The 12,159-nt window shown below is 35.2% G+C and overlaps 1 protein-coding gene across 1 annotated transcript; it reads left to right on the top strand.

Annotated features, from left to right (window-relative positions):
- The first annotated feature begins 508 nt into the window (after window positions 1-508).
- LOC110103000 (chaperone protein ClpB4, mitochondrial-like) lies at window positions 509-5,752 on the top strand. The gene is given in 6 exon segments (XM_020831531.2): window positions 509-665; window positions 4,106-4,359; window positions 4,361-4,415; window positions 4,496-4,761; window positions 4,843-4,935; window positions 4,937-5,752. Coding segments are annotated over 6 exon segments (1,635 nt in total). The 3' UTR covers window positions 5,747-5,752.
- The last annotated feature ends 6,407 nt before the right edge of the window (window positions 5,753-12,159 follow it).

The following is a 12,159-nucleotide window of genomic DNA, read 5'->3' as shown; positions in this document are numbered from 1 at the left end:
CCGCCGTTCTCCCCCATTCACTGGATCCTTTGAGATCACCTTCTCAGGTTTTAGAAAGGAAACCTGAAGTAATTCTAAGAATACTCTCTCCTCTTCTTTACTCTAGAGAGCTTCCCCATTTTAACATCCTTGAGTTGGAATTTATTTTGGGATTAAATGTCCTGCTGCTGGCCGACTCTTCCAAGTCCATCACATAGGAATTCCTCCACTAGAAGCTCTCCAAGTTCCTAAGCAAAGCCAGCGACCCCGTTCTACATCAGTGTCTTATCTACAAACCCAATCTGCCTTCTGAAAGTTCCCCCGGGATCACACATCCCAAAATGGAATTTTTCGGAGCCCACAGTTTGAACTATTATAACAAAAAAAAAAAATCACAATGTCATTTAGGGTCATCCTGCCACCCTATCAGATCATTTGTTTTGCATTGCCAAATTGAAAAAAGAAATTTATTTTTTTACTAATCACGCTTGAATTTATGTGCAAATTATAAAATCCATATATTATTCATATGCAGTTGATCTCTTTGGATATGGGGTCATTGCTTGCGGGAGCCAAGTTTTGTGGGGATTTTGAAGAAAGATTAAAGGCCGTTCTGAAAGAAGTTACGTTTTCTAATGGACAGATTATATTATTCATCGATGAGATTCACACAGTTGTTGGTGCAGGTGACCTTGATATTTTTCCCCTTGTGATTTCAGTTCAAATAATTTGATTTTTTTTTTGTGTTCTTGGTGTATGTAGGAATGTATAATTATTTTTAATGCTTTTATTTTATTTTTAGGCATCTTAACATCAGTGGTTTAAAAGAATCTTATATGATTATAAGAAAAGAAACTACTTTTATTATTTTCTTTCATTCATTTCATGAATGCATGTATATAGTTATCAGAGTACAAGTCTAGAGCAATGGTCAGATAGCCTCTTTAGAAACCAAGTGGTCATGAGTTTGAATCATAGAAGGCTTTCAGCCATGCTGGGCTGCTTGCATCATCATCTCATACCCTACATTTTCTGAGTGTCAAGCATCGATTATGCCAACTATATTTTGAATAACACTGACTTCCTAAATGTTCATACAATTTATTTTTGAAGTTAAAGTTTTCTTCCATCATCACCTTATGCATAAACTACTTTTATTATTTTATTTCATTCATTTCAGGAATGCATCTATATAGTTATCAAAGTACAGGTCTAGAGCAATGGTCAATGTTGGCCATCGACCCACTAACCACTCCACGTAACTACCCACGATCTTATAACCGCCCCTCATGTAACTCCCATTCACGACACTAAAGCAAACAAAATCGCCTGCTCCCTCTCTATTGATTCGAACTCACGAACTCAAGTGAGCCCTTCCATCCTCTTTGTTTCACATGCAAGGACTCCAGACGCTCGCTTCCCCGCTCCCTCCTCACTCGTTTTCACTTGATCGCACGCAAGAGCCGCCTGATCTCCCTCTCCCGTGTGACCCGACAGCTCACCTAGCCGATCCGACACCTCACCCAGCTCAATCGCCCTTTCTTGTTCGCTCTTGGATGTACGCAGAAGCCCCAACCAATAGCACTCTCTCCCTCACGATTTTTTTGTCGCGTGACTCCAACTGAAGTAGCGTATGCATGAATCATCCCTGGAAACTCCAGACGACCGACTTCCTCTTTGTCTGTTCAAGTCGACCGTCCGCACAAGCACGTCCCTCGCCCAACATGCGATCCAACCTGCACGAACGCGACTCCAACTTGTACGCAATCTCGCATTTTTTATCCTAGTCCCTTCTTTGGCCCGAATCGCTCTCGTCTATTTTAATCAAATAATGTCAAGAGATGGTAGTTTTTGAAGATAAAATGCATTTCCTTGCTGAAAAGTTTTCAATCTATTTTAAAAAATTGGTATTGAGAACACTGCATACCATCTATTTAGTAACTACGTTTTCCAGAATTCAGTTATTTTCTTTTCTATCTAGTTGGACTTATGTCCATTTTGATATAATAATCTCATCTCCTAGATTTGATATGGTCTAAGGAAAGGAAAAACTAAAATAGAAAATGAATCTCTTTTAAAACCTATAACTATAATATTCTCTAGTCAGTAAAATGAGGAATTCAATTTGTCACTCAAGAACACATGGAGAAAGGTGCAATATTCCCATCCCCAGGGACACAAACAACGTAATGGTAATTGAAGATCAAGCAAGATCCTCCAACTTAAATAGTGTGTGATTTGAAAACATTGAAAGATCGACGAATGCCTAAATTCATTTTAGACTTGATCTATAAACAAGAAGATTCTTATATATCTCCTTAAAAAGAAGATGACATGATAAGGCTTCGTAAATAAAGTTCTTCGAAGGCCATCACAAAACATCACTAATAAAGCTTTCAATGCTTTCAAGCATGATAGGGCCCCAAACACAAAAGATTCAATCTTCAAGCTGTTGGCATTGAGTTGGATAAAACTGGAGCTATCAAGTGGATGGTTGACCGTACCATATAGGACCATCATACATTCCTTACAATTGCCAAAAATTTCTTACTAAAGCAAATGTTGAAACTACTTGATTACTTCGTCACATGTTTGACAAAATACAATGTATTACTATAATTCGTTCTCAATTATTTTCTTAATGTTGACCCTAATACTAGTGTCGGGATCGAGTCGACTGCGGAAGGTGGGTTTCAAAAGCAAAAGAGCTCGAAATCGTGCAAAAACTCACCCGACGCGTGTCGACCGAAAACCCAAGATTGCCGAGATGACCTCCGTTCGCGAAATGGACAGCGTCGGTGCGTCCGGAGCAACGGAAACATCTAAGATCGACACCCATATTGATGGGGGTTGTCGGTCGGCGAAAATTGAAATTTTGGCGCACAAATCGAGTAGCGACTCGGCGACCAACTTGATACATGATTAAAGTTTTTTTTTATTTTGTGCAATATAATTATTATTTTTTTTGAAAGAGGGAGAGAAAGAGAGTTTTTAAATAAGAAAAGAATTTTTCTAAATAAAAAAAATCCCAAAATGCCTAAAATACCCTCACTTAACCTCATAACTCCCTCACTCTCATCCCCCTCATTCTCACGCCACTCTCACCCAAGAGACCGCCCCCCCTCACGCCTCTCTCACGACTCCAAGCCGCCGGCCTCCAAGTCCTCTCCCTCCAAGCTCTCCAAGGTAAAATCTCTCCTTCTCCTTCTTCTTCTTCTTCTTCTTCCTCCATTATTCTTCTCTTCTTCCTTCCATCTTCTTCCCCTTTTCCATTTTTCTTTCTCCCTCTTTATCCCTCCATATTTTTCATCATTTTCTTTCATTTTTCTCCTCTCCTCTCTTCTACTTCCTCTTCTTCATCTTCTTCTTCTTCCTCCATCACATTTTCTCCAAACCTACAAACAACCATAACCCTATTTTTTTTATATCTCCCCATCCATCCCATAAACCATCCACCACCCTTCACAAAAAATATTTCCCTACACGTTCTACACCCTCCCAATAAAAAAAATCCATCATCCCACACTTTCTCTCTCTAACCTAGAGAGAGAAAATTCTCTCTCTCTAGAACGAGAAAGAAATTTCTTCATGTATGTCTCCCTTTCCATCCCAAGCATCTCTCCTCTCCAACATGCCTCCAAATTCCCTTTCTCTCTTTCTCTAGAAAGAGAGCTCTCTCTCTTTCTCTCTCTTCTCTCTCTAGAAAGAGACGCGAATTTTTGGAGCCCACAGTCACATAGCCTCTTTAGTAACCAAGAGGCCATTAGTTTGAATCATAGAAAGCTTTCAACCATGCTAGCTACGGCTGCTTACATCATCTCATACCCTACATTTTCTATGAGTATCAAGCATGGATTATGCCAACTAGGATTTATGGAATATACTTGAATATAGGATATCTGAGATTTTTGTTTTTTAAAAGTTACCTTCAGGAAAACTGCTTGCGTTCAATAAAGGCGCATCTCTATTGGTTTTCATTTAAGTCATTTCATGTGATGTTGTTCGTTTGATTAGCTTGATGGGATATTAGATGTATCTGTGATGCACTGTTACAAGTGAATACTTTTTAAGTAACATAAACCCATGCAAAAGACTTCTATAAGCTAATTTTTGGCGGTTTCTACAGGAGCTACTGGTGGAGCAATGGATGCTGGCAACTTGCTTAAACCAATGCTAGGTAGGGGATAGCTCCACTGTATTGGAGCAACAACACTGACTGAATACAGGAAATATATTGAGAAGGACCCTGCTTTAGAAACGAGATTTCAGCAGGTTTATTGTGGTCAGCCATCTGTGGAAGATACAATATCTATCCTACGTGGACTTCGTGAGCGTTATGAATTGCATCATGGTATTAAAATATCAGATAGTGCTCTGGTTCTCAGCTGCTATTCTATCAGACCATTATATTACTGATTGATTCTTGCCTGACAAAGGTATGTGAAAAATCAAGTCTTCCAAATTGTTTCTCTCTCTTGCAGTGTACATCTGAGTAGAATATACCTGCTCCTTGTAGCCATTGATCTTGTTGATGAAGTCGCTGCTAAGCTGAAGATGGAAATAACATCTAAGCCTATTGAATTGGATGAGGTGGATAGAGCAATACTTAAATTAGAGATGGAGAAGCTTTCATTGAAATTTGACACTGATAAAGCTTCAAAGGAACGACTCAGCAAGCTGGAAGCTGATCTAGCAGTACTAAAACAAAAGCAAAAGGAACTTTCTGAGCTTTGGGAGAATGAGAAGAACCTAATGACTCGAATACGTTCAATTAAAGAGGAGGTAAATTTGAAATTATTGAGGCAACCTAGGGTTCTTTGACACCACGTTTTAGTTTCTATTCATTATTGTTCATCATCTCAGATTGATCGAGTGAACATAGAGATGGAAGCTGCTGAATGTGAGTACGACTTGAACCGTGCGGCTGAGCTCAAATATGGCACACTTATGTTCCTTCAGAGAGCTTGAGGAAGTTGAGCTTAAACTTGAAGAATTCCGGCAATCAGGGCATTCTATGCTTAGGGAAGCGGTCACTGACATTGATATTGCTGAAATTGTGAGCAAATGGACTGGCATCCCAATCTCCAACCTTCAGCAGTCAGAGAGGGATAAGCTGGTTTCATTGGAAGAGGTTCTTCATAAGCAGGTTGTCGGCCAGGATATCGCCGTAAAGTCTGTGGCCGATTCCATACGCAGATCAAGAGCTGGGCTCTTGGACCCCAATCGTCCGATAGCAAGCTTCATGTTCATGGGCCCCACTGGCGTTGGTAAAACTGAGCTTGCTAAAGCACTTGCAGGCTACCTTTTCAACACTGAGAATGCTCTTGTGAGGATTGACATGAGTGAATACATGGAAAAGCATTCGGTTTCTCGCTTGGTCGGTGCTCCACCTGGTTATGTTGGCTATGAAGAAGGGGGACAGCTAACTGAGGTTGTGAGGAGGCTGCCTTACTCTGTTGTCCTCTTTGATGAGCTTGAGAAGGCACACCATGATGTTTTCAACATTCTATTGCAGCTACTGGATGATGGAAGGATCACTGATTCACAGGGCAGGACCGTTAGTTTTACAAATACTGTCGTAATAATGACATCCAATATAGGATCACATTACATCCTTGAAACTCTACGCAACAGCCATGATACTAAAGAAGCTGTTTATGAGCTGATGAAGAAGCAGGTAGTTGAGTTGCCTAGGCAGACATTCCGCCCAGAATTTATGAACCAAATCGATGAATATGAGGAAATTGGAGAATTGATCATCAGGTGAAGTGCTGGTAGTACACAGCTCACCTTGTCTTGTTGGTTGAGAGCTTAGGCTTCCAACTAAGAGGTCTTGGGTTCGAGTCTTTGTGTATGCGTTGTGTGTGTGAGTTTGCCTTAAATGACCTAAATGTCCCAAAAAAAAGAAGTGCTGGTAGTTAATCACTAAGATCTTTTCAATTTTTGTTTCAGTTCGCCGTTTACTGGAAGAAAATGAGGCAGTTTTGTTATGTAGATATAGACTTTGTTTGGGACATCGTTCTTACTACTTTTTAAATCAACTTTTTTCGTATAATTTTTTTTTTTTACTAGACTGCATAATGTTAATATAATGATATTGTAAGTATCAATTTAGCCATCTATTATAGTTGTTTTTTTTTATAAAAAAAAAAAACCTCTTGTTAAGATTGGCAAGATTAGTATTGAGGCTGCAACTGACTAATCATGGGGCAAAAGTGCAAATTTTGAGAAGATTTTATGTAGTTATATGTAATTTAAAATTTTATTATTAAACTCTTTTTTCAATTATGTATATTACAGAAGTTGTTTGTCTAAATTTTACTAGAGGACAAAAATTATTTACTAATAGAGCCACTGCTTTTCTCCCATCACTATCTTTATTATATGACACCAGGTATTTACAGGCCTGTGATCAATTGGGTGTATTTATAAATTTTTAAGATTATCATAAACTAATAATAATTTTAAACACTAATTATAGGAATAATTAAAAAAGTTAATCACTGATTATAATTAATCTTGGCTTTTATTAAATTAATGATAATTAGATTCACAATATTAATCCCCTCTCATAACAATCTTCAAGATTGGACTTTCAAATCAACTTATGTTGGATTTATTTTATATTATGTTATAAAGATATATGATCTTCTTTTAAGATATTTTGGGTATGTATTATGAACTCTAAATCTCCATAATTCATTCAAATCTTGCAGTAGAAATAATAGTTGAATGATTAATGAAAGTTGGGCTACTTCATGAAAACCTTAGAATGTGTTTTTCCATTGGTACTATACAACTCCAGTATTCTCTTTTCTCCACAAATATGCAAATGTTATATTCTCAACAATCTCTCTATTAAAAATAGAAGAAATGAGATAAGTTAATAATGTGAAGATTAATTCTAAAGATAATAAAGTAAGATTACATCATTTTACTTGTTATTGTTGTCTGTATTTTTGTTCTTTCAAATCAATATTTAGAACATATTTTTTCTGGTGATTTGATTTCTTGATTATATCAATTCTCCCATCTTTCGATCCTCATTCCTTCTTTCTCTCGTCCTCCAAACCTCCTTTAAGACTCCACCTTTCATAACCTTAACCAACCACCATATTCTCCTCCCTTGAAGTGGCTTTCAATGAAAACTCTTTTTGATTTCATTGATAATTTCAAGAACATAGGTAAAAGATCTTAAAAATAAATCTTTGTTTCCTAATAAATTATTCGCATAAAAATATAATTAATTATCATTCATTATATATATATATATAACGTTAAGGTTATATATTAATCATGTTAACATACATTATACATCATAATAACATTTAATTATATTATAATATAATCACTATATACACTATATAATTAATCATTATATATATTTACATATTATATAATGTAATTTTGTGTAAATTATATAATATTATAGGTATGGTGTATAAATGATATAATATAATATCAAATTATAATTATATACTAACAACATCAATATTTATTATAAGTGTATAATACATAATGGTTATATACATTATACCATGTTCTATAATATGAATATATAATAAATTACCTATGTATTATATATTACTATTCATTACATGTTTATATAATGCATATGTAATATAATATAACATAACACATAATGATATACATTATGTTATAATATATTATAAATCATATTAATAACTGTATATATGATTATTATACCTAATGTTACACATGATACAAATTATATCATAATTAACACTAGTGTTAAAATATATAATACATATAATGTTAAAAGATAATTAATATAATGTGCTATATTATATATGTAACATATCTATGTTATCATAGTATTTATATATAATGTTAAGGTGTTATGTTAAACATGTTAGCATACATTATGCATTATTCACATAATAACATTTAGTTATATTACAATATAATCACTATACATAATTGCAATATATTAAAATGCATGAACATATTAACATCTCAATTAACATAGTAAAATTCAACAAACAAATATTCTTAAGAAAAAAACAACTCAGTTGAAAGAGCAGATTGTTTTATTGCACAAAATAAGAGTGATTTACACACCTGAATTGTAACATGAAAGAGAGAGTGCATATATATATATATATACACAACTAGTAAAAACTATGCTCTAAATCTAACAAGAAGGCTGAGAGCTTTATTGTATGTAAACAAAATAGCTGTGGTCTAATCCCCCCCCATCCCCCGTTATTTGTGTTGCTCTTTTCTTTCATCCAGATGCCCTCGCCCTTGCTGAACTATGCTCTTTCGTTTAGTCAACAGAACTCCAACTGCCAAACGCCTCCCAAGCCCTTCGCCCCCGATGCCCTCACTCGCGTTTGACTGCCCTAGCCTAAGGTGATCTCCATACATCTACTTAATTTTTTATTTAGTCATGGATGTTCTCAGTAGACATTTGCAAGAGGATGTACCTTGGTTAAATTTTTTTTGTTGTTGATATTCTTCTTGTTGATAAGACTAGAGAGGGAGTTGAAAGTAAACGTGAATTATGGAGATCAACCTTTGAATCTAAAGGTTGATTTTGAGAAAGCCTTAAGCCCATATCATTTTGCTTTAGTCTTGGATGTTCTCAATAGATATTTTCAAGAGGATGTACCTTAGTTTATACTTTTTGCTGATGATATTCTTCTTATTGATAAGACTAGAGAGGGAGTTGAAGGTAAACTTGAATTATGGAGGTCAACCTTAGAGTCTAAAGTTTTTCGCTTGAGTAGATCTAAAACATGAATATATAGAGTGTAATTTTAGTAGTAATACTCCTAATGAGGGGATTGTGACTTTGGGTGATCAAGTCATTAATAAGAGTACATGTTTTAGATATATTGGATCTCTTGTTCAGAGTGAAGGTGAAATAGATGGCGATATTATCAACAGAATTCAAGTTGGATGTTGAAGTGGAGGAATGCATCGGGCTTATTGTGTGATAAAAAAGTGCCCCTCAAACTTAAGGGAAAATTCTATGAGATGATGGTGAGACCTGCAATCCTTTATGGTGTCGAATGTTGGCCATTAAAAGAGAAGCATAATACTAAGTTAAGTTTTGCAGGTACGAGCCACGCAGAGATACTCATGTCGGTCAATGCATCCATAACTTTTGAAATAATTGTTGAAGATCAAATGAGTAGACTATATGAATAACTTATTTTTAATGCAATAGGTCCTAATTTAGGTACCAACATTGAAGATACACCAAATGCAGAAACTGAATAACTACATGCTGCTTAAAAACTAATTTTGGATGGTTGCATAACTCATTGAAAATTATCAGTTGCTGTTAGGATGTTAAGTATAAAAATTGAATATAATATTCCTCTTGACTGTTTCAATAACTTCTTTGGTCTTCTCAAGGAAATAAATCTAGTGGACAATTTAAACCTTCTGAATTATATCGAACAAAAAAGTTAGTATCCAATTTGGGTCTCACCGCTATGTAAATTGATTATTATATAAATGGATGTATATTATACTACAAGAATGATGCGACAGAAGTTTAATTATTATCGCACATGCAATGCGCCTCAGTTTAAACCAAACTCTAGAAAATAATGTTGTCAAAAGAAATATGTTTCATATTCCTGTCAAGGATGGATAGATCAAGTTATGGTTGGAGTACCACCCCTTCTTGGGTACTTCCCTCATACGTCTACAAGTCGTCAATTTTCCTCTCCAGATTAGACACACTCAGCTCCATTCTATATATATTACCCCCACCAATATCACAAATAAATCCATCAACCTACCCTTACCTTCCTTACCACCACCCCTATTATTACACGCCTCATGTGCAACCAGAATAAGGTGGACCATCAACACAAGCAGAGGTTGGTGTTGGGGAGCCTATAACAACAACAAATAAGTGTGTGTATGTAAGTTCGATTTATTTTATAAAGTTATTATAATTTGATCTATTATATGTTATTGACAAAATTTTTTACCTATAGCTTTAATCCCTCAAGGCAGCAAATATAATACTCCTAACTTACCATGGAAGAAGATCCCAAAGGAAATTAGGGATACATGGTTTAAAAAATTTCATGTATATTAATTTTACATTACTTAAATTTTGTTTATTTCATATATATATATATATATATATATATATTACAAAAAAAAATTATGTGGTTGCTTGAGCATGGTACGAGGATCATAACCAATTGTAAGATGAGAGGATCGACTCATCTTAGGGATTAATTAATGGACATTAGAAAGTTTGGGCAACATGCATTATGAATTGGTGAGGGAGTATGGGCTGATTTGAGCAGAGCTAGAATTCACCAAATTGAAAGAGCAGAATAAGCAAAATAGAGCATGTGACTGTGGGGGTTTAGGAAGCTCTCTTCATACTGGTGGATCAGTGCCTCATTGTGAACATAGATGATGACTAGTAAAAAATTATTTGAATTAATTTAATAAATATATGTTTATTATTTTAAGTATATTTTCTATTTGCAGAAAAAATTTCTTGGTCGAGAGCCGACACCACTGGAGCTGCATACGAGGACTCACCAATATCAAGCTGATCATCACTGAGTTAATGAGAATGCAATAAAAGCTCACGTGAGTGTAATTTTTTGAGTTATAATACAAAATAAATAAAATTTTCTTTTACGGATTTATTCCCGCGGAATGATTTTATACGACTTCGGAAAATTCAGTAGTTTACTAGTGAGGGATTATCTTCAGGATCAACATAGTATTTCGAGTATCACACATGGTCATTTATTGTTAGAGGAAGGAAAAGGGAGGGGGTTTAGGTTAAGAAGAATATGCTTATGAGGGCATCACATAGTATTTTATGATTTTAGTGAAGCTGAAGAAACTATTAGCTAGAGGGTTGCTACTCTGACAAGAGATAGAGGAGATGAAAGAGATTCAAAATGAGATGTAGATGGAGCTGTGATTATATATAGCTAAAAATTAGAAGAAAAAAGAGCAAGATCCTACGCCTGAATCATATAACAACGAGGACACGAATGATGATTGGTGTTATTATTATTTATTTTTATTTGTTTGAAGAACTGTTTGGTGTATTTGAAACATCTAATTATGGATTGCATATATTATGTTGATTATGGAACATAAGCATTATTATTTGTTTAAATAACTGATTTTTGTTATTGTCTATTGTGTAAATATATATGTTGATTATTGATTGTGTATTATTATTTCATATGAACTGTTCTGTTGATTTTGAAATATTAAAAGTGTTTTATATATGCTTTGAAGTGTATGCATGTAATTATGGAAATTTATATAAATAGAGGGGGATGCCAATTTTTTTTTACAAATGCTACAGGTTTATAGTGGTTAATCGGTGGTTTAGCCACATAAAACTTTGATATCGGATGGCATGAAGTTGGCGCCGGTAATAACCAAAGGCTAACTACGATTTACCTGCAATTTTGGGTTCATTAATTTTAGGCTGTTTAAGCCTTTGGAAAACTGCGAGAAATTCGCCACCATTTTTTATTTCATATGTGATTTATTCTGCTGGTTTATAAAACACCAAATATTTTCCAAATTGCCATAAAATATATCAAAACCTTTGAAAATTACTGTAGATAATGGACGATTTTCCTATGGTTTCACAAATCAGTGACTGGCCCCACTCAAATCACCTCATGTTAGTTCATTCCCAAATAATAGGCCGGTTCACTCCCAACTAACGCTTCACTTTGTTTTCACAAATCAACACGTAGGAGCCTCCCCCATTTTTAATTCAAACTTAGCTGCATGAAGTAGTCCCATATGTGCCTACCGCGCGTGACTATTCACAAGCCCCGTCCACCCGTAGCCCCAACCTCTTCAGCTCGACCCAACTTTCAAAGTGCTACATCATGAGAGCTATATCTTGAATCATGTGTGGGACAAAGTGCTACGTGATTGGAGTCACCACTTGAACTTGTAAGGCCCATCTCTAAAATCTTATTTGCTCGATGGATGATTCTGGGATAGGGATACTAACGAGGATATCAGTTACTAAAATGGGGGAGATTTTGAAACCCCTTAAGTAGAAAGAAGTTAAACTCTTAAACATCGAAGCGCCTTTTAGTGTAATGTTTAGAATTTTATTTAAGAAACTCTAAAGTCAAGCATAGTCATCCCAAAGAATTCTTGGGATGGGTGACCTCCTTGGAAGAT

Source organism: Dendrobium catenatum, unplaced genomic scaffold, assembly GCF_001605985.2.
Source record: "Dendrobium catenatum unplaced genomic scaffold, ASM160598v2 fragScaff_scaffold_1515, whole genome shotgun sequence".
Taxonomy (NCBI): Eukaryota; Viridiplantae; Streptophyta; class Magnoliopsida; order Asparagales; family Orchidaceae; genus Dendrobium; species Dendrobium catenatum.
This window is presented reverse-complemented; position numbering and strand designations above follow the sequence as displayed.